Raw genomic sequence first — 23,055 nt, 5'->3', positions numbered from 1 at the left:
AAGGAACTGGTCATGCATTTTTTTCACTTAACATATATTGAGTACTTCCTCTGTGTCTGGCACTGCAAAGAGATGAAAAAGGACATGAAGCATCACCCTGACTGGAGCAGAGTCACGGAGAGATGCAACATACAAATATGTGACATTTCACTCAGGACCCAGTAAGGAAAACAGAAACCACTCCAGGTTTTTCAACAAAGACCATTTGAAGTAAGGAATTGGTTGCACAGGTGATGGAAGCATTGATAAAAACAAAGAGGGGTGGTGAAGCACCCCAGACATTAACCAAATCAGGAAACCACTACCACACCTAGAGGATAGAGGAGATGTTAACAGAACCCAGAAACCTCAGAAAAGATGCAGCCCCTGCTGGAAACTGGAAAAACACTCTCAGAAACACAGAAAGAGAGAGAAGGAGAGAGATCCAGCCCTCCCTTCTACTGCCCCCCATTCCCTCCTTCCAGAGCCTCCCTTAGAACAGACTTAGTTGAAGTAGGTTAGTAAGGGAGCCAGAGAAATTGAGATTGCAAAACAAGGGTGAGGAATGGGCCTGAGAACAAAAGGAGACGACTGGTATATGAAGCAACACCCTTGTAGGTGAGCCTAATATGCACTCTTACTTTGTCATACCAAAGCAAGCTTCCAGAAGCCCTATTTTTGCAAGAGAATTCCATAGTCACATGTACCTCCTGGAGACCAGATTGTCCCCAACCAAATCTGATTACACCTCTTCTACGTATCCCATCAGCTTGTATATATTCAACTTGCCCAGTGGACAAATCTTGACACGCGTTCATTAGCGATTTTTAGGATGTAAATATTTTGTCTCTTCCTGTATATTATAAGCCTCTCTCATACCATATATTATTTCACTCTACAACATGCATCCATCCCCTACACCCCCACCCTGCCCCAGATCCCTTGGATTTCTATGCAGTGTAGACAACCCACGTATTTAGAAATAGTTTAAGCATGCATTTCAGGAGAATAGCCTAAGGTAACTGTTCATGAAAAAAATTATCCATGGCCAAGTAAGTTTGGGAAAACCATATATTGTATATTCCTCTTAGAGATTTACAATGAAGGTTGGTTAATTTAAAGACTCAGAGAAGTCCTCCAGGGTTTCCTATGTTAATTAAGTTAACACAGAACACATCTGTTTTACAATGCCTATGAATACACTTTGGTAAACGCTGATTCGGATCATGTCATCACAATGTCAGTCTAAGCATCGGTAGCATTTATTGTTCAGGGCATTGTGTGAGGTACTGCTGGATATATTGGATTGTAAGATACAATCTATTCCCACAGATGATTATAATAAAGTTGAACCAGAACATATAAATAAAGAGATAAATAATAATTTAAGGCACCACGGCATAAGTACCGAAAAGGGTGGTCCAAACAAAAAGTGCAGCTAGGGTGCATGGGAGGCAGGATTGCTATAAGCTAAGTGTTTAGGGAAAGTTCTAGAAGAATATGAGACAAGTTAATCCTCGGGAGAAAACACACACACACACACACACAGAGGCAAAACTATGGATGGCATATTTGCAATAAATAAGAAGACTACTTAAGAGTTTGTACAAGTACATAGAGTAAGAGTGTAACAGACCTTGCTCCAATTTCTATAGTAAGGATCTGGATCTTTATCATACAGGCCAAGAGGAGGTCTTTGAGTGAAGAGGAAACATTTCAGAGGCAAGTGTATTTACAGAAAGTTGTGCTGCCCTCAGCAATTAGAACAAAAACGGCTTTCTTCTTGATCTCTTAGCTTAAGTTTCCCCAAAAAGCAAAGCCTGAGACAAGGTCTGGTGTACAGGTACTTTATTTTGGGATGTGATCCCAAGGACCCAGAGCTGGAGACTGAGAAGAGCACAAGAGGGAAGAGGAGAAGCCAATGCAATCAAGCTCCTTGCCCCTGTGGGAAACTGAGGCTTGATCCCCCAGGACCCTCTAAAAGAACCGTGAAGAATGCATCTCTGAATTGTTCATCCAAGAGATTAAAGTGAGAAATATTTATCTATCAATTCCGATCACCCTTTAATTAAGGGTTGCTCTCACATCTGAAGGTTTGTGTATGCTCCAGAATGCCCAAATGGGTTTCTGCAGGCATCCCACTTAGTATAGGCAGAGCAGCCCTGGAGCAAAAAGTAAGAAATACACAGTGAGGCTCAGGTACAGTGTTTTCAAGTTAACACCTGCATGCAGCTGGTGACCCCAACTATGGCTGGAGTTAAGAGGGGTCCAAGAGGATATCTCCATAAGTGATGTATAATATAACCTCCAAAGGAAGATCAATCCAGTCCAAAACCTTATTTCTAGGTTCCTACCTGATTCCTTTTTCTTAAGTCCTTTGTACCACGGTTCTCGCAGGTGATCAACTCCAGGGTTTTCGCATTGTTTTTTTTTTCCTCCTTCCATTTTCCCCTATCATTCTAAAAAAAGAAAACAAAAATAACCAAATCTTTTGCTTCAACTTATTTATACACACAAAAAATGAATTTTCAGATTTGTTTAATAAGGTACATATGATGGCGAAAAGACCACCAGAAGTTCCCAGACAAGATGTGCATGCTCTGTACATAAACAATTACTTCCATAAGAAATTTTTCAATAACTTTTACACTTCTAGGACAGTTCTGCAACTCCAATCGGCACAAACCAAAGCACTGAAGTCACTGTCCTGCTCATCACTCCAGAACACGTCTGCCTTGGCAGACACCAGACTTGAAGAGGTAGCTCTTCAAAACTGCCAAAACCAGCAATACTCATCATCCATTCATTCAATAAATATTTGTTGAAGACCTACTATGATCCAGGCACTGTTCTAAGCTCTGGGAATAAAGTTTAATAAAATAGACTGTCTCCGGTCTCATGAAACTTACAATCTAGTTGTAGGGGAAATACACAAATAAATATCTAATATGTTGAGTGATAACACAAACTATGGGAAAAAAAAAACAGTATAAGAGAATAAAGGATTGCCATATGAGGAACGGAAGGATGGGTATTATCATTTTATATAGCATAGGTTATAAAATGTGATATTTGCACAGAGGCATGAAGGAGATGAGGGGATAAGCCATGTGGATATATGGGGAAGAAACCTACCAGACATAGGTAAAACAAGCACTAAGACCCTGAGGCAAAGCATGCTTGGCCTGTCCAGGGAAGAGCGAGGAGGCCAGTGCAGCTACAGTAGAGTGAGCAAGGAGGGATGTAAAAGGAGAAGGGTCAGAGAAGCAGCCTCTGGTAGATGGGATATGACATAGGGCCCTGGAGATCCTTATAAAACCAGGTTTTACTATGATTGAAACAGGAAGTCATTGAAGAATTCTGAGTAGAGGAGGCACAAAACAACTTATGTTTTTAAAGGATCATTCTGACTATGGAGAATAGATGTAGTGCACTGGGGTAGAAGCAAGGAGGACAGTTGGGAAGATACGCTAGAGATGATGATGGCCCAGATGAGGATAGTAGCAGTGGGCTTCCTGAGAAATGGTAGGATTCTAATTTTGAACATAGTTACAAGATTAGCTGATGGATTGGATGTGCAGTATAAGAGAAAATAAGGAGTCAAAATGACTCCAAGATTTTTGACCCGAACAACTAGAAGAATGAAGCTGTCATTTAACAAGACAAGGAGGATTGCGGGCTTGGGGTTGGAGAAAATTAAAAGCTCAGTTTAGGGCATGTTAAATATGAGATATTTGTTAAACAAGTGGGGATGTCAAATAGGAAGCTGAACATAGGCAGTCCTCCCCCTGCACAATTCTGAAACTTTGCACAAATTTCAGTTACCACAGTTTCATTAAATAACAGCAGTCCTCCAACAGTGTGGTTCAAATTCCAGTTACCCACAGCGTATTAACTATGAGTAACTGCAGAAAGTACAACTCCTCTGCTTCCTTGGCCCACAGATCACCACATGTTTAACAGATGCACATCATGATCAGCGACCAATCACATCACTTCTTTCAGAGTCTGTCTGTGATTGTCACTGCACATCTTTTTAATTTTTTTTATAAATTTATTTTATTTTACTTATGGCTGAGTTGGGTCTTCATTGCTGCGCGCAGGCTTTTCTCTGGTTGTGGAGAATGGGGCCACTCCTTGTTGCGGTGCGCAGGCTTCTCATTGTCGTGGCTTCTCTTGTTGTGGAGCACAAGCTCTAGGCATGCGGGCTTCAGTAGTTGTGGCACACGGGCTCAGTAGCTGTGGCTCACGGGCTCTAGAGCGCAGGCTCAGTAGTTGTGGCGCACGGACTTAGTTGCTCCACGGCATGTGGGATCTTCCCGGACCAGGGCTCGAACCTGTGTCCCCTGCATTGGCAGGCGAATCCTTAACCACTGCGCCACCAGGGAAGCCCAAGCCATTGCACCTCTTTTATTCAGTTCCCACACAGACTGCAAAGTGTGTTGTTGTGTTGTCTCCTTATCTCCCAGTGATAAACCCACATGACATTCCACCAAAATGGGTACTCAAAAGGGGAAACTGGTCAACCAAGATGAAAATGTAGCAAAGAAAAAAGTGGTAACTCTGGAAGTGAAATTTGAATCAAACATAAATGGAGTTATAGAAGGAATAGCTGACCTGGCTACCATCAAGAGACTCTACATATGCAGCCACAGGTGCCTAATGAAGGCAAGCTATGGACACAAAGGAGGAAAGCAGTTGTAACGAAAAAGATGAAGGTGTCCCGGAGGAGGTGATCCTGGCAAAAACCTTCACTTTAGAGAAACTCTTGGAGATATTTCACAACACTGAAAGCACAGAGGCTAAAATGTTGGAAGCTGATCCAAACTTAGAAAGGACTGTGATAATTTGCCAGGGCATAGAAAAGATGCTGGCTCTGTATCACATTATACAACAGGAAGATGGCAAGCATGGTTCAAACTACTCTTGATAAGTATTTTACAAAGAAATAAAAACTAATTCTCAATGTTTCTAATATTTTAAATTAGCATACTAAACTAAATTAAAAAGTTTTTAAATATCGGTTTTTATTTTTTCATTTCCCTACACATTTATAACTGACAGTAAGAGTTTTTACTTTCTGACAACATTTTTAAGGTTCCAGAAAAATCATAATTTTTCTCATTGATTATTAAGAACACTTTGCACAGTTTCAGTTTGCATGGTCATTTTTATGGTCCCCCAGTGTGCAAAATGAGAACTGCCTGTATGTGAATTTGGAGTTTAGGAGAAGTCCAGCCTGGAGACATAAATTTGTGAATTATCACTGGATAGATGATATTCCAGGATGAGATCACCTTGAGAGTGAGTGTAGATAAAGAAAAGGTCTAAGGACTGGGCCCCGGGGAACTCCAATGATTAGAGTTTAGGGAAAGGAGGAAGAATCAACAAAGAAAGCTGACAGAGAGTGCTAGTGAACTAGAACAAAAACAGAGAGAGAGGTGTCCCAAAGCCAACAAAGGGTTGCAAGGAAAGAGTAATCAACTGTACTGCTGGTGAGACAAGCAAGACAATACCTAGGAATCGACCATCGTATTTGGTTGGCAATATGAAGGTCACTGGTGCCTTGACAAGAGCTGTTCTCAGTAAAGTGATGGGATGAAAGCCTGATTAGAGTGAGTTCAAGAGAGAATGGGAGGAGAGGAAAGGGAGCAATGACCACAGACAACCCCTCTGAGGAGACTCTCTGTAGGTAGCTGGAATAGGATATGAGTCCAGAGAACTGTCTTTTTAAGACGGACACTGTCACAGAACATTTGTATGCTGACTAACACAATTAACTGGAGAGTTGATACTAGGAGATGTTGATGCCAGGAGAAGGAACAATTATTAAAGCAATGTCCTTGAAAGAGAGTAATATCTTATACTCAAGTGGAGAAGCTTCCCCTAGACTCGGACATGGCCTAGCAAGAGGGCCAGACTAAGGAATTCTTCAGGATTCAGTTGGCTCAACTATAAAATGAGACTGGATTAGACCAGAGGTTTTCAAAGTGTGGTCCCCAGACCACCAGCATCAACATCATCTGACAATTTTGTTAAAAATGCAAATTCTCAGGCCCCATCCAAGACCTACTGAATCAGAAATTCCATTCTGGAGGTGGGCCTAGCAATCTATGCTTTAATAAGCCCTCCTGGGGATCCTGATGCACCCTAAGGTTTAGAACCACTGGACAAGATGATCTTTAAAGTATCTCCTGGCTCTATCTTCTGTGAATCTTATGCTTCAGTAACCTATTCCTTCCAATATCTATTAAGATTTCATAATATTGAAATATTATTTTTAAGTAAAAGTTCAAGAACCCAAGCTGTTTTCTAATTTTTGTCAGTCCCCAAGAGCCAAATCAAACAATAATAACATTTATGCATCTTAAAATCATGTTTATTCCAATTTCCAACACAACTTTTTCATGGTAGAGTATTCAACTTAGCTTTGAGGACATCAGTAGAGACATATATCAGTAAAGTATACTTTTTATGAAAAATCTTTGGGAATTAAAAACTATTGCTCTCAAGTTGTTTGGCATTGTTTTGTATTGCTTGGACTACATTATTCCCCAGGAACAGAGCAGACAAGGAAAGACAGGTGACATTAATCCCGTCCCACACTGTTGTTCTTTGGGAACTTGGGTCTCTCCAGCCACACACTTAGAGGAAATTCCATACAAACAGAGGAAGCCAGACTCTTTCTGGGAGAACTTAGTAGCTGACTTACTACATTAGACATTGATGCCTGCTAAAGATAAAACCTGGGAAAAGACCTCAGGTCCTATTCTCCATTGTTGCTGCCTGGGCCAGTGTGTATGTCTCAACCACGCACATTTCCCTGGGTGGGGGGCGTCATCAGTGTGCAGCTGTGACAGGATTGCTGATGTTTACAGTAGCAAGTTAGCACTGCTTTATGCCAAATCATGTTGTTTCTTATTTTAAAGATGAGAACAATTCCTTCTCTCCCCCACTCCATTGTTATTTGGTTTACTAGGCTTGCAGGAGAAGGAAGCAGTAAATTACTAAAGCAAAAAAGTGTAAATCTCACCAGGGTGTGCTCCTCAAATTTGGATGAAGCTTAGCATACCAATCTGATGTGATGATACAGAAAACAGATCCTCTCTGCTTTGTGGTAAGTTGGTTTGGCAAAGTGAAATGAAAGTCATTAGACACTTTCCTGTGTCAGTGTCCGCACTTTTCTAGAAGCTCCAAGTCTAGCCACCTGTCCTAGTGCCTAGTTTGATGGCTCCAGAAAGCAAACTGGTTAGGGAACACTGAGGAGCTGGCCAAGGAGAACACTCTCTCTTGAAGCTTTTCCAAAATCCTTTCCTTATTTAATTCCATTAGTTAATAGCAAATTCTCCCATCAGTGTATGTTAATAATGATGTACTGGGGCGGGGGGAGGGAGGGGAGAATAACAATTTCCTTAATCACAAAAGAAAAAGAAAAGAAAGGAAGATTTACCTTAAAGCACAAATTATTTTCAAACCACATCTATAGAAAGCCAGTGTTAAAAAGAGGCCAGCGGATGCATAAACAACTTACCTATAATCTGAATAAGTCATCTACTTCCTCTATTCAACCATCCTTTCCTGAACAGTGTCAGTTCCAGCCTGGCTCAGCCACCTCCCTCTACTTTAGTGGGTCTCAACCCTGGCTGTACACTGGAGTCACCTAAAGAGCTTCAAAAAATACTGAGGCCTGGGTCCCACCCCCAAGGATTCTGAGGATTTGTAAAAGCTCTCCTTTGGTGGTCCTAAAATGCAACCAAAGTGGAGACACTGCTCTGATGCTTCTCTCTCTTTTCTCCTCAGCTTCCCATCTGCCCTTCAAGACCAGCACCTCGGGCTCCCCCCTCCCCGGGAGAGGATGAGATAATAAAGGCGGACCTAGTAGTTCTTAGGACACTGACTCCCAGATTGACTGATATAATAAGAACCACTCAGGGCACTTAACAAAACATACACATTCCTGGGCTCCTCCCTTGGAGATTCTGATTTAGTAATTCTGGGACGAGGATCTGGAATCTATATTCACCCCCATGAGGTTCATATGAATAGCAAAGTTTGGGAAACACAATTTTAGGTCTTTTCTACCCAAGAAAAAGGTCCATAGACTAGCAGCATTGGCATCACCTGGGACTTGTTAGAAATGCAGAACCTTAGGCCCCATCCCAGACCCACTGAAGCAAAATCTGCATTTTCACAAGCTCTCAGGTGATTCCTATCACATTACGATTTCCCTAGTTGGTTTCCCTTACTTTGATCTCCAAAGCTTTGATTCTTCATTTTCCCTATTAGATTAATTCAGACTCACCTCTCCATTGCAATGATAAAGGATTACTCATGAGAAATAATTATATTGAAACTGATAAAATACATTATCTGAATTATCATAAATGGGCCAATTACTTTACTCTGGTGTTGGTAATATTTAAGATGAGCCTTAGGGAGGCTCAGCATCAACTCAAGAATTGAATGTTGCACTCGGTTCGATAGATAATAATCTATTTCAAAGCATAATAAACACTAATTAGAAGCTCAGGGTTGGAAAGAACTTTAAAGATGACAAAGTCCTACCATTAGTCTGAATCACTACAAATCCCCAATCAAGCAGCTGTCCAGTTTAGACATGAACACCCCTCAATGACAGGGAACTCATTACCTCCCTAGATAGTCCATTTCGTCTTTGGTCAGCTCTGACCAAAAAAAAAGAAAATCATACATTGAAAAATGATTTCCCTGTATTTCTTTTAATTAGAAACGTTTTATTTTGTTTTTGGAAATTTTTGTAGAATTTTAGAGATCATGGGACAGTTTACAGCAAGGATGCAGCTTCTCCACATGTTTAACTTTTTGCAAATACTAAAAATGTTCAGTAGCTGGCAGGGAGCATGCTGGAACTATGTACACACTAGTACATGAAACACATTCCTTACCCTCAACGTACTTGTAGCCTAATGACATACAGAATAAATCAGGAGTTATATACTTTTTGATATGTGATAAAATAGGGGTAATGCAGGACCACAGGAGCTTATCAGAGGGTACCTAACCCAGTCTGGAGGAAGAAAGTCCCTGAGAAGTGACATCAAACCTGAGGCTGAAGCACGAGTGGCTGTAAATCAGTGTTGCCAATTTTTCCATAGTAGGAAATTGTTTTATCTTTTCTCCAATGCTATACTGAATCTCACTTAACTGGCAATAACTTTCTATCTACTTTTGGTTTTCAAAGCCTAAAAGAGGCCAATGCAAAAATGTAATCTTATATCTGACTTAAAGACTCCAGCACCTTCAATGTGTTAGGACTGGGAGGAGAATGAAGGAAAAGGGCAGGCATCTCTTTATCTAACTGGACACAGTAATGGTTTTCTCAGTGTGTCTCTGGTGAGCATGGACTTCTCTTGATGCAAGCTCTCTTATGTGCACATGTGTGAGTTCCTCAGAGGGCCCTGCAAGTCCTCTCCACCACACAGTTCCCAGACACTCCTGCTCTTCCACCCTCACCCATCCGTCCATCCCACAACCGGTGCCCCTTGCTCACAGGTAGTCCTCTTGGCTAGGGTATTGGCAAGATGTCTTAACTCAGCTACTTTCCATGGTGTTCCACTCTCTAGTTTGAAGGACACAAAATCAACACACACAAAAAAATCATATTTCTAAATACTAGAAATAAACAATTAAAAACCAAAAATTTTAAAACAATATCACTTAGAATGTCCCCAGAAGAAGTAAATACCAAGTTGTAAACCTAACAAGAATGTGCAGGTTCTGTGTGCTGAAAACTACAAAATGGTAATGAAATAAGACCTAAATAAATGGAGGCACATACGGTGTTCACAAATTAGAAGACTCAATGTACTTAAACTTCTCCCCAAACTGATCTACAGATTTAATACAATTACAGTCAAAATCCCAGCAGAATTTTTTGTAGATAAATACAAGCTGGTTCCATAATTTAGATGAAGAGGCAAAGGAACTATAAGAGCCAAAATAATTTTGAAAAAACAAGAACAAAGTTGAAGAACACACACTACTGATTTTAAAATTACTAATAAACATGGTAATCAAGACAAGATGTTAATGAAGAAGGAATGCAGCCATAAATCAATGGAACAAAATAGACACATGCAAATATAATCAATTGATTTTTGAAAAAGGTACAAAGAACACCAACAGAGAAAGAATAGTTTTTTCAACAAATAGTTGTGCAACACTTGGACAACAATATGCAAAAAAATTAACCCCTTCCTAAACCCTACACTTCATACAAAAATTAAATCAAAATTAGATCATAGAAATAAATGTAAAACAGAAAACTATAAAACATTTAGAATAAAACAAAGGAGAAAATCTTGATTACCTTGGGTTAGGCAAAGAGTTCTCAATCATGACACTGAACACACAATTCATTTATAAAAATTAAAAAATTGAACTTCATCAAAATTAAAAACTTTTCCTCTAAAGCTCCTCAAAAAGCTAAACATAGAATTACCATATGACCCAGCAATTTCACTCCTAAGTATATAGCCAAAAGAACTAAAAGCAGTAACTCAAACAAATACTTGTACATCCATATTCATTGCAGCATTATTCAAAATAGCCAAAAGGTGAAAACAGCCCAAGTGACCATCAAATGAATGAATAAACAAAAATGTGGTATATACATACAATGGAATATTATTCAGCCTTAAAAAGAAATTAAATTCTGATACATGCTACAACACGGATGAACCTTGAAAACATTATGCTTCGTGAAATAAGCCAGCCACAAATATTACATGATTCTGCTTATATGAGGTACCTAAAATAGGCAAATTCATAGAGATAGAAAGTAGAATAAAGGTTACCAGAGGTTGGGAGTGGGAGGGAATGGGAGTTATAGTTTAAAGGGTACAGAGTTTCTGTTTGGGGTGATGAAAAATTTTTGGAAATAGGTAGTGGTGATGGTTGTACAATATTGTGAATGTAACAAGTCATGCACTTAATAATGGTTAAAATGGTAAATTATATATATACATGCACATGAATTTACCTCCACAATTTTGAAAAAAAACAATTTTTAAAAAATGGGCAAAAGAGTTCAACAGATACTTCAGCCAAGAGGATACAGAATGACAAATAAACACATGAAAAGATGCTCAACATCATTAGCTAGGGATATGCAAATTAAAACCATGATAAGGTATCACTACACACCTACTAGGATTACTATAATAAAAAAAAAAAATCATGTCAATACCAAGTACTGGATGGAACAACTGGCACTCTCCTATGTTACTGGTGGGAGTTCAAAATTATAACAGCCACTCTAGAAAACAGTTTGGCAGGTCCTTATCAAATTAAACATATACATATCATATGACTCATCAATGCCATTCATAGTTATTTACCCTCGACAAATAGAAATTATATTCACCCCGATACCTGTACACAAATGTTTATAGCAGCTCTATTCATAATAGCCAAATCTGCAAACAACTGAAATGTACTTCAATGGGTACATGGGTAAACAAGCTGTGGTGCCTCTATCCAATGGAATACTAGTCCCATCCAATGCAATACTAGTCAGCAACAGAAAGGGACCAATTATTGATACTGTCTGAGTCAGCTCAGGCTGCTATAATGAAATACCACAGACTGGGTTGCTTAAATAACAGACATTTATTTCTCACAGTTCTGGAAGCTGGAAAATCGAAGGTCAAGGTGCTAACAGATTCAGTTCTTGGTGAAGGACCACCTCCTGAGGCAGAGAGAGGGGCTCTGATGGCTCTTCCTCTTCTTGGAAGGGCACTAGTCCCATCATGGGTGCTCCACCCTCATGACCTCATCTAAACCTAATTACCTCCCATAGGTCCCAACTCCAAATACTATCACATTAAGGGTTAGGCCTTTAACATATGAATTTTGAGAGGACACAAACATTTAGTCTATAACAGATACATACCACAACATGAATGACTATCAAAGACATTATGCTCAGTAAAAGAAGTCAGTCTCAAAAGGTTACATACCGTATGCTTCCATTTATATGAGATTGTAGAAAAGGCAAAACCACAGGGACTAAGAACAGATCTGTGGTTGCCAGGAGCCAGGGGTGGGGGAGGATATGACAACAAAGTGTCAGCATAAGGGAGTATTTGGGGTGATAGATCAGTTCTGTATCTTGACTATGATTGTTGTTACAAAATTTCATACACGTTAAAACTCTTAGAGCTGTATACTCTCCTGCAAAAGTCAATTTTCCCCATGTTAGTTTAAAAATTACATTAAATTAAAAATGTTAATGGCAGCAGATTCTACTCAGGGAACTAAGTACCAGGAAACAACATTTATTTAAAACTACAGGTGAGATCAGTACTAGTCTAAGTAGACTAGAGTGATGGTCTGTTTAAGGGAAATCACTTTTTTCAAAAAAGTACTGGAACTGTTGTTAACCTTGCAAATGTCAAAAGAGCAAAGTATGTGGAGACAAATTAGCACCAGCCTGTGAATCCAGCAGTGAGAAGAAGGTTCATGGGGAGGGAAGTAAGGGTTGTTGCTGAAATATCAGTGTCCAGTGCGGTCTGAGCTTGAGGAAAACTAGATTGACCTAATGCCAGAAGAACATGAGCAACAGTCAGATCTGAAGAAGGGAGAGGCAGTTCCTCAGTGTCCACTTTCAAAGGAAGTGATTCAGAGGGCCACTGACTGGGTGTCTGAGCCCAAGACCGTGCAGCTGCCAAGGGAATAGGGCCCCAGGGGAAGTCACTGGAGTGAGTGCTCCCTGGAAGTTGTCCTGTGGAGACCTGCCAGCATAAACACTAACATCCAAGTTAAACCTCCTCTGAATTAAGGGTAAAGGTGAGGGGGGAAGTTTCCAGTGGAATCCTGCCCAGTGGTTAATTACAAATGACAGAATTTAAATCTCCGATGCTTGGGTCTTCTCTGTTCGAACGGAAATAGAGATGGATAAACTGTTTATTTCTTTCATCTACTGGTGGGGATGGGGTGGGGGGACTCTCTTTAGGTGTTTAGTTACAAGGAGCTGTTAATTTAGACTTTCAAAGTGAGGGTAAATTCTTTGAAATAAAACAGAAGATTATAGAGGTGAGTATGTAATTAAAGAATTTTAATTAGGGCGTCCCTGGTGGCACAGTGGTTAAGAATCCGCCTGCCAATGCAGGGGACACAGGTTCAAGCCCTGCAGGGGATCCGGGAAGATCCCAGATGTCGCGAGGCAACTAAGCCTGTGCGTCACAACTACTGAGCCTGTGCTCTAGAGCCCGCGAGCCACAACTTCTGAAGCCCTTGCGCCTAGAGCCCATGTTCCGCAACAAGAGAAGCCACTGCAATGAGAAGCTTGAGCACCACAACAAAGAGTAGCCCCCACTCGCTGCAACTAGAGAAAGCCGGCGCGCAGCAACGAAGACCCAACGCAGCCAAAAATAATTAAAAATAAAAAAAGAATTTTAATTATTGTGTAGAAAATAGTAATGTGGACTTCCCTGGTTGCACAGTGGTTAAGAATCTGCCTGTCAATGCAGGGGACATGGGTTCAAGCCCTGGTCTGGGAAGATCCCACATGCCACAGAGCAACTAAGCCCATGTGCCACAACTACTGAGCCCGCATGCCACACCTACTAAAGCCCAGGCGCCTAGAGCCCGTGCTCCGCAACAAGAGAAGCCACTGCAATGAGAAGCACGTGCACCACAACCAAGAGTAGCCCCCGCTCGCTGCGACTAGAGAAAGCCCGCGCACAGCAATGAAGACCCAATGCAGCAAAAAATAAATAAATAAAATAAATTTATAAAAAAGGAAATAGTGATGCACATACAGTAGAAACTAACACAACATTGTAAAACAGCTAAATAAAAAAAAAAGAATAGTAATGAACAGTGATGGTGTCTTAAAATAGTTTTACTATGTGCACCATGTAGTCTTTGTGTATTTGTTTCTGAAACCCATCCCTTAATTTGGCAGAGTTGTATGTGGATGACTATAATCGTCCACCAGAGGGAGACTCATGACTGTGCTTTCCCCTTGGGGTTCCTTCAGGTTTAATGAGTACTTTGGTCAAAATCTCTACCACATGTTGGTACAGAGAGAGGCAATCCAAGATGGAGAAGAGATTTATGGTTCTGGAATGAGATAAAAGGATTCTGGTCTCCTTAACTGTCCTGCTTTTCCTCTGGGCCTTAGGTGACTTTCTCCTCCTGATCCTCTGGGGTCTGCAAAGCTGAGCTATTTGTCTGCCTTGTAAAGTAAAGCCCTTTGGATTCCTGGCACTGTCCAAGCTGAACAAACTGTATGGGAATACTGCCACCCCACCCACCCACTGCCAAAGGAACGTGTCAGCTCAAGGAGGCATTCACTAAATTTCAAGAGATCCCTCCAGGGATTATAAATGCCCCGATGGAGCCAAAGGCAATCCGACCCTGAGCCACACCATGGAATTTGGTGGACGATGGTTTTAGTCTTCTTTGGAAGGATTCTTTTGCTAATTCACTCAACAAAGAGGAAGACTTTACCGGGACACAGGTATTATTTCATATTTTAAAAGGGGTCTCTAATAATAGGAAAAATCTAACAATGAAATAAACCTGTCATTAGAAGCATGCAAAGGCTGTTCTGAAAACCATCTCTGGACTTCCCTGGTGGCACAGTGGTTAAGAATCCGCCTGCCAATGCAGGGGACACGGGTTCGAGCCCTGGTCCGGGAAGATCCCACATGCCGCGGAGCAACTAAGCCCGTGCGCCACGACTACTGAGCCTGCGTTCTTGAGCTCATGAGCCACAACTACTGAGCCCATGTGCCACAACTACTGAAGCCCTCGCGCCTAGAGCCCGTGCTCCGCAACGAGAGAAGCCACCGCAATGAGAAGCCCGCGCACCGCAGTGAAGAGTAGCCCCTGCTCGCCACAACTAGAGAAAGCCTGCGTGCAGCAACGAAGACCCAACACAGCCAAAAATAAATAAAATAAAATAAATTAATAAAAAAATAAAAAATAAAAAAAATAAAAACCATCTCTGAATAGAACATGTTGTTAATGTAGTTTACATATCAGATTCTAGGAAGTGTGTATACATCACCTTTTATCTGCAAAGGGAGATTCAAAACTAGAAAAGACTTCTTGACAAACAGCTATTAAGGAATGTACCAGTATAACTATAAAGTGCTGCTGGGATTTTTCTCTTCATCATTCTTTTAGAATAAATCAGACATATGTGGTTGCACAATTGCTTTCCATTCATGATTACCTAATTTCCCACATTAAACCCCCAAACCAGATCTTGAAAATAAAATAAAATTAGGCTTCAGGTTACCACGCATGAGGGAACAAACACTTTTGCATGGCTTGGCTGTAAACTTATTTTTTTTTAATGACTTTAAATCCCACCTTATTTTAATATCCAGGAATTTGGGGTCTTGGAGGTTGGGGTAAAAGCAGGGTCATAACAGAGGAGTGCTTTTCCCTTACTACTAGTTACAGCAGACTGGTATGGGGAAGCAGTGACTGGGGTTGGGAATGCAGGCTTGCAAGTCCGTAGTGGGAAAGAAGCCAGGGTCTTAGCATTCTTTTCCTTGGGCTCTAATCAGCTGAGGGAACCAGTGAAAGATGAAGAACAGGATGGGACTGCTTAGTGAGATCCTCTTCAGTCGTGGTTTGTAATGCAAAATGCTCACCCAGCTCAGATGACCGTAGATGTTGCTGCAGATGGAAACACTGGGCTTGCTGGGACAGCCAGGGCACTGCCATGGACCTCGGCACTGGGTACCCAGAGAGTTCTGAGAACATGGGCCCTGTGAAGCTGGCCAGCAGTCATATGAGTGGGAATTCATCTTTGGTTCCAGTGGACATAAAATGACCTGTTTCAGTAAAACAGAAACTTAAGGAGGAAAAACAAACCAACATAAAATGTGAACTTAGCTACATCTGTTTTGGTCCTAGAGGAGCAGAGGTGATCAGAATGACTGCAGAGACTCTGACACCTCACCCCTTTGTTTTGTCCATGAACAGACACAGAATTGTAAGAACTTTTAGAGCCAAAGGTTAATCACAGAAAGGGATCGTTTTCCATCTCTCAGGAACAAAATCTGTACAAGAAATCTGATGACATATCCCTGGATTGACCGTAAAAACCATTTTCCCAAATAACATCAGTAAATTCTGGATCCTATCTTTGGGACTATCCCCAAATTCATTGGGGAAATCATTGTATTAAATCAGTTCGGTTTTACCAGGATATGATACAATTTGCAAAGCTATGTCATACAACCACATAGTTAGCGTGGATGAAAATACTATTAATTAGAGATAAGCATTTGTCCAAGAACTTTCTGTAATCAGATCTTGTGGGGATTTAGCTCAGTACTTTGCCAATTAGAAATTTTAAAAATAGATTTAGTTGTGAGATGGAGGCCCCTGTCTTACAGAAGGAGGTTCTTGTGACTTTTTCTTTCTAAGAAAAAATTTGCTCATTTCATCACACTCACCTTCCTCTCTTCATTAAGAAATCCAATCTTGTAGGAAATAATAAGCAATGAGCTTTAATTTTTTGGTATTATCTTTTAAAAAGACTTTCTAAAAGTTTCCTTTTAAAAGTATTTTAGACTTGATCCCCCAAATAATTATACTTAGGTCAGAAAACTAAAATGTCTAATATACAGAATTCTTTTAGAAAGTCTTTTACAAGATAATAAAAATGTAAAGCTTACTGTGCATTTCTTTATAAAAAATGGAAATTAGACATGATAAAATGATCTAATTTCTTTGAAATCAACTTTTTAATGACTTTTTAAATGACAAAATAGATTTATTTCAGAGTATATTTATGCTTCCTAATGGCAAAGTTGTAAGATAAAGTCCCACAAGAATGAATTCTGGAAAGCTCAATAATAATACTTTTAATTTGTAAGTGCTAACTATACAGCTGTATGTTATAGCTTTAAAAATCATGTTATACTTTACTGAAATGAATCTGACTTAATACAGTCATTTCCCCAATGTGCCCTGGACAAAGCTCAGAGAAACATGTGACCTCACCAAAGGAACACAGCTAGAAGTTGAAGGTAGATCCAGGCCTGGAACACAAGCCTCCTGATTCAGTGCTCTTGCACAGTCATCATGATGCTCCCCACACCCCCAACCCTGCACCCAACCTAGCAGGTGTCTCACACCCTCCTCTCAGTGCTGAGACTGCACCTCCCTGGCCAGGCCTCTCTGATGCAGCCCTTCACATCCCACCTGGCTTCCCTCAGCTCATCCTTCTCTGATCATTCTTCCCTTGCCCTCTGCTAATAAGGCCATGCTAACATGTGTCTGACCTTTTTCTCCAACAAAAAGCCACATTCCCTTCCTTCAACTCCAGAGCTAGAGACTCTGCCTACCAAGGTAACAGTTAATTTGCCTAATAAATGTGTCTGTCTAACCCTAAGGAAAGAAGACTACAGTAGCTCTCCCCACTCCTTGGTGACATATGCCCTGTTTCTAGAGATAGAGAAGAGATTACAACAACATTGAGGCACCCTCCAGGTGTCCTAATTCTCCCTTAATTCTATGCCCATGGCCAGTTATGACCACTAACCATAGATCATGCCAATCCCAACAACCCACTGCCTACCCAGGATGACCTCTACCTTTGAGAATAAGTGTTTCATCACAAAAGGATTCTGGCCTTTGGTTGGACCGAGATGAATGTAACAGTATGGTTGGCAGCTTACAGACAAAATGGAAAATAATACCTTCTATACAGTGAGCACCTGTTATGGGCCAGACACTACTACTGATTAATTGATTAGCTGATTAATAAATTCAGAATATATTCAAGGACTTCCCTGGTGGCACAGTGGTTAAGAATCCGCCTGCCAATGCAGGGGACACGGGTTTGATCCCTGGCCCGGGAAGATCCCACATGCTGTGGAGCAACTAAGCCTGTGCGTCACAACTACTGAGCCCACAAGCCACAACTACTGAGCCCACGCACCACAACTACTGAAACCTGCACGCCCTAGAGCCACATGCCACAACTACTGAGCTCACGCACGGCAACCACTGAAGCCCGTGTGCTCTAGGGCCCATGTGCTGCAACAACTGAGCCCACGTGCTGCAACTACTGAAGCCCGCGTGCCTACAGCCTGTGCTCCGCAATAAGAGAAGCCACCACAATAAGAAGCCCATACATGGCAAAGAAGAGTAGCCCCCACTCGCTGCAACTAGAGAAAGCCCACCTGTGCACAGCAATGAAGACCCAATGCAGCCAAAAATAGAATAGAATAGAGTAGAATAGAATAGAATAGAATAGAATAGAATAGAATAGAATAGAATAGAATAGAAGATAAAATATTTAATTTAAAAAAAAAAAAAATATATATATATATATATATATTCAAGAGTAACCGATTGCATGCTGGCACATTTTGAGATCTGGAGATGAGAGAGCATGTTGTTTCAAGAGGTTCAATAAGATCAGAATATGGAGTTCCAGAAAGGACCAGAAAAATATGAGGCTCAAGAGGCAAGCCAAAGGGCAAATAACAAAGGCGTCTTGGTGCCATATGAAGGATTTTTGACATTGATCTTTTAGACAGAAAGGATGAGAACGTCAGTAAGGTATCAGGATTGAAGATATAGATTTAGTAGTTTTCAGTGCATCCATAATCCTCACCAAAGTATCTAGAAAAGTCAGCATTAGCATTCCTACTTGATATTGAAAGCCCATAGTGCACATCTATTGATTTTTATCTGCCAGAACCCCTTCCCTCTTCATCTAGTAACAGCCTCCCCCTTCTTTTAGGAAACTGCTTCTCCCCACCCCAGGCATGTGATTCAAGTAGAGTCAATGTAGAGCCCTGTGCCCTCCAAGACCAGTCACCCAAGGTGGGTCATTACAGTAGCTTACATTTCTGGCCACTGTCTTAGGGTGACATGACCAGAAGAAGGAAACTTTTACCCAGGTTTCTCTGAATTCTAACTGGGGTAAAGGGCACATAGCAAAATGGCACACATGTCAGTACCTTAATTACTGGCATATAGCACAGAGAGGCAGAACTGCAGTGGGAGGGAATCAAACAGGGGTCCGTAAGAAGCAAAGAGAGGAGCCCCAATCCAATAAGACCTTGGTTCCCGTTGTTCTCTGTTACACACCTGCCTTTCCAATTATATCAATAGTGAATCCCTCCCAGGCTCCAAGCTAGTTCTGACTAATATGGAAATTGAGACTTAGGTAGGTTAAACAACTTGACCAAGGCAGGTGGTAGGCAGAACCTGGAATCAGACTCAGGACATTCTGGCCACTGCACCACGCTGTAGAGTACAGGGTTCTAAGGTGATGCCCACTTTCTGGCTAGAGGAGAATCTCAGACTTTGTGGTTAAGTGAATAAAAAATTTAAAATGAGTCAAGCACCAGGTTCAAAATCAGACAAGCTCAATTACTGCAACAGTAGGCAAGTCAATTAATCTCTTTGAACTCCATTATAAAATGAAATAGATGTCTGTGCTGCTCAATTCATAGGTGTTTGGTTAAGGGGGCTAATACACATGAGAGCATTTTGAAAACAATAAAGAACCTATTCCAAGGTAAGTATTGCCAATCTCTACCAGCGATAGAAATGTGTATTAAATCCATTCTCTCTCTTGCTGCTTAAACTCACAATCGTAGGAGTGGGAAACAGAAATCCAGAATGTTATCTCATCCATGCTAATTTCCATCTGAATAAACAGTCACTTCTGTGTTATTGTTGTTACCAAACATTTATTGAAAGCCAGACAGGGTCTGGGTGCCCTGGAAAATACAAAATCTAGAGAAGTCTCTGGGAAAGTCAGGAAGCCCAGAGCAATGGTTGGCATGGTACTTGGGAACAAAAAATCAAGGTGTGGTCCCCAAGTCCCCTTCAGAATTAACATGGCAGTCTGTCCACAATCTGAGCCTGTTCTGCACTGCCTTTTCCATTCCTCTCTCTCACGGGGCATTTTGAAGACTGGTAAGATAATTCAATGTGCACGTCTTGGGGACAGAGCATGATGTTCTGTAATTAGGCTTGGTTCTGTTTATTGCAGACACCACTTCATTTTGAAAACAGAACCCTGTCTTTTCCTCTGGGGTATTTTTTATATCATAAGGATGTCACTGTTTTTTCTTTGCTGCACAGGTGTACCATGCTTAGACAATAGGAGATTCTTTGTCCTGGAAATGTACATATAAATTACATTTTGTCAAAATCAAATTATATCCAAAATGTAATAGGATCCCTGTAGAGCTCATATAGGAGGTGGTTGTGTGTATAGGAAAGAGTGAAGGGTAGGAGTCAGAAAATCGAGATTCAAGCATTAGTTCAATCATTTCTTACGTGTGTTATTCTCAGAATTCATTTAACGTCTTTGCCTGAGAGTTTTTACATCTGTAAAATGAGGATAAAATGAATCTTTTACCTCCACTATGGATTTTCATGAGCGCCCAGTGAAATGTTTTTAAGAAAGGTAAAGAAAGATTGAAGCCATACACCTGAAACTAACACAACATTGTAAATCAACTATACTCCAATAAAATTAAAATTTAAAAATAAAATAAAACAACAGGCTTTTACAAAAAAAGAAAAAAAAGAAAGATTGAAGCCATGTCCTTTAGGATTTCAATCCCTATTCATAAAACTCCAATTACAAGAATTGGAAACAATGAGGAAGGGAAGGCAATGGATATGAAAATGAAACCATCTCAAGATATAAACCATATTGCTGCCCCTAGTATTTCCTGATTAAACAAAAAGAAAATATAACTGCTTCAGCCACTGTTTACTATCCTGTGCACTGGAAATCACAAGCAGTCCTACACCCAGGCGGCACTCACTTATTCTTACGACAAAGGCCATCAGCAACCTATGAAAAAATAACTCATTCTTATTATCAGAGGTCACAGTTGCAAAAATCATTTGCATATCTTAAGTCATTCATTTACTTGAGGAGTCTTTTATTTCATATATATATGAAATAAAAGTTTATATATAAACTTTTATTTTTATAAACATATATATAAACTTATATGCATATGGAAACAGTATATATATATATATATATATATATATATACACACATATAAACTGTTTCAAGACGGTTCTCAGAATGTGGTTCCTGAGACACCAACATCAGAACCTACCCCAAGGTTACATTTTGAAAATGTAGAATCCTGAATCCCAGCCCAGATCCGGTGAATTAGAAACTGGATAATTTGCATTTTAACAAACATACACACACACACACTCACACACACACAAAATGAACCCACTCCTACACTGTAATTCTAAAGTTAGAGAGCGGTTTTCAAGTTTCCAGGAATAAGAAAAATTATATCTTTAGAAAAACCTGGCTCAGCAGAAATGCCTTCAAACCTCTGGGTTGTTTTTTTTTGATGATAAACATAATAAACAATTCTAGTGAGTCCTGGAAATTCATCATGCTATAAACAGTTAACTAAGACTGTATTAAACCTATTTAAAAAAACCAGTTCCTGCAATTCCAATGTTATATAATTATATATGTGCTCTGTGAAGTGTAATACAAATGTTATATATTATGTACCTAATCATCTGCTGGTTTTAGTTTTAATATTTGGATTATCCATAACACCTGATTTTTCCTAAAATGGGGCAAGACTGTAGTCAGAGCAAGAGCATGATGAACTGGGATCCCTCCTTCTGGGGGGTGGGGAGGGCAGGAACTACACGACTGTAGGAACCAGGTATCTACCAATTAGGCACTCACTCGGCGTGGTGACGGTCGAGAACTACAAAGGGTCTGAGATTTTACCCTGCTTGCATGCTAACCAGTTAGCCTGCCAGTTTCACGGGTGCTGCTAGAAGATACAAGATTCCTGGATCAGAGAAAAGGACTTTAGCACTCAAGCCACAGCAGCAGCATGAGCTTCATATTTGTATCAGTTTCCCTCGCCCCCCGGGTCCCACAGTGGCACAGGGGCAGGGGGATGCCCAGGTGGACGCTGTACATACCATGGGTTTGCATCACAGATGAGGGACCCCAGGTTTAGGAGACCCAAATCTCATAATGGCTGCAAGCAAACCTGCCCAACCTTTGCTCCAGGAGGAGACATTATTATACTGGACAAAAGCAAACCTCTGCTCTGAAGGGAGACACTATTTCTATTTTCCAAGACTGTTCACTATAAAACACCGTTGAAAACATAATCTGGAACAAAAGACTGTCAGTGCCTCTTTCACTAGATGTGCAAGAGACCCATGCAAAATTGTCTCCCAACAGTGACTTCCCAGGTTCTGGAAAAGACCTGGAGTCAGGTAGTAACATCAACCCGTTGTATCATTCATTTGCACCAAAGATTTAGTGAGAGAAAAACCACAACTCCACTCACTACTTCAAGAGAACATAAGCAAAGCACACAGCCAGGTACACAGTAGGCGTTCAGCAAATGCTAATTCCCTTCCCCAGTCTCCCTACCTATTTCTTTCCACATAATCTGACATATTCTCTTAGGTTCCCTGTTTTCAACTTTATAAAAAATATTAAAGCTGAAAGTATGAGCCACAAAGGAGTTTGTCCCAGATGGCCCTACCTATAATTTTCCCAAAGATCTAAAAAACTTTTTTGGATGTTTTGTCCTGGAGTTTGACTTTGTGTTTCTGTGCGTGTGTGATACACTAGGTGGTGCTAATGGCCTGATCTGAGCTGGGACACTTTTTCCAGTGAGGAAAAAGGCTAACTAACCTCTCATTTTGAATAACTGTTTTTATATGTGTAAATCCAAAGGAGTAATTCTCAATTATTAACAACTGTACTTCTTGAAAATATAAAGGGAAAATAACGCTTTAGGTTAAGAATAATCATGGGCCTTTACTTCTTGAAAATATAAAGGGAAAATAATGCTTTAGGTTAAGAATGATCATGGGCCTTTTCCTTCCCAAAATTATTTATAATTACCTACTTTGCTTAGGACAGAATTCAGCTATAATTCTGCAGAAACTGTCATATAATTTTTAACTTTAAAAAAAGCTGAGCCTGAGTGAAATCTTCTAAACTACAAAGTCACCAGTCCCAGAGGAGTGACAATATGGAGAAATGCTTTGTAGAGCAAGGCAGAATTT

General features: G+C 40.4%; 1 protein-coding gene across 1 annotated transcript in view; it reads right to left on the bottom strand.

Moving 5' to 3' along the window:
- Positions 1–23,055, bottom strand: part of LOC309640245 (uncharacterized protein) — a 645,560-nt gene that overhangs the window by 331,032 nt on the left and 291,473 nt on the right. The window contains exon 3 of the mRNA XM_082418750.1: positions 2,334–2,438. Coding sequence (XP_082274876.1) covers positions 2,334–2,438 — 105 coding nt within the window. The remainder of the gene's footprint in view (positions 1–2,333; positions 2,439–23,055) is intronic.

The sequence above is a fragment of the Balaenoptera physalus genome, assembly GCF_965194825.1.
Source record: "Balaenoptera physalus genome assembly, chromosome: 12".
NCBI classification, from domain to species: Eukaryota; Metazoa; Chordata; class Mammalia; order Artiodactyla; family Balaenopteridae; genus Balaenoptera; species Balaenoptera physalus.
The sequence above is the reverse complement of the archived record's forward strand: the minus strand, read 5'-3'. Positions and strand labels throughout refer to the sequence as shown.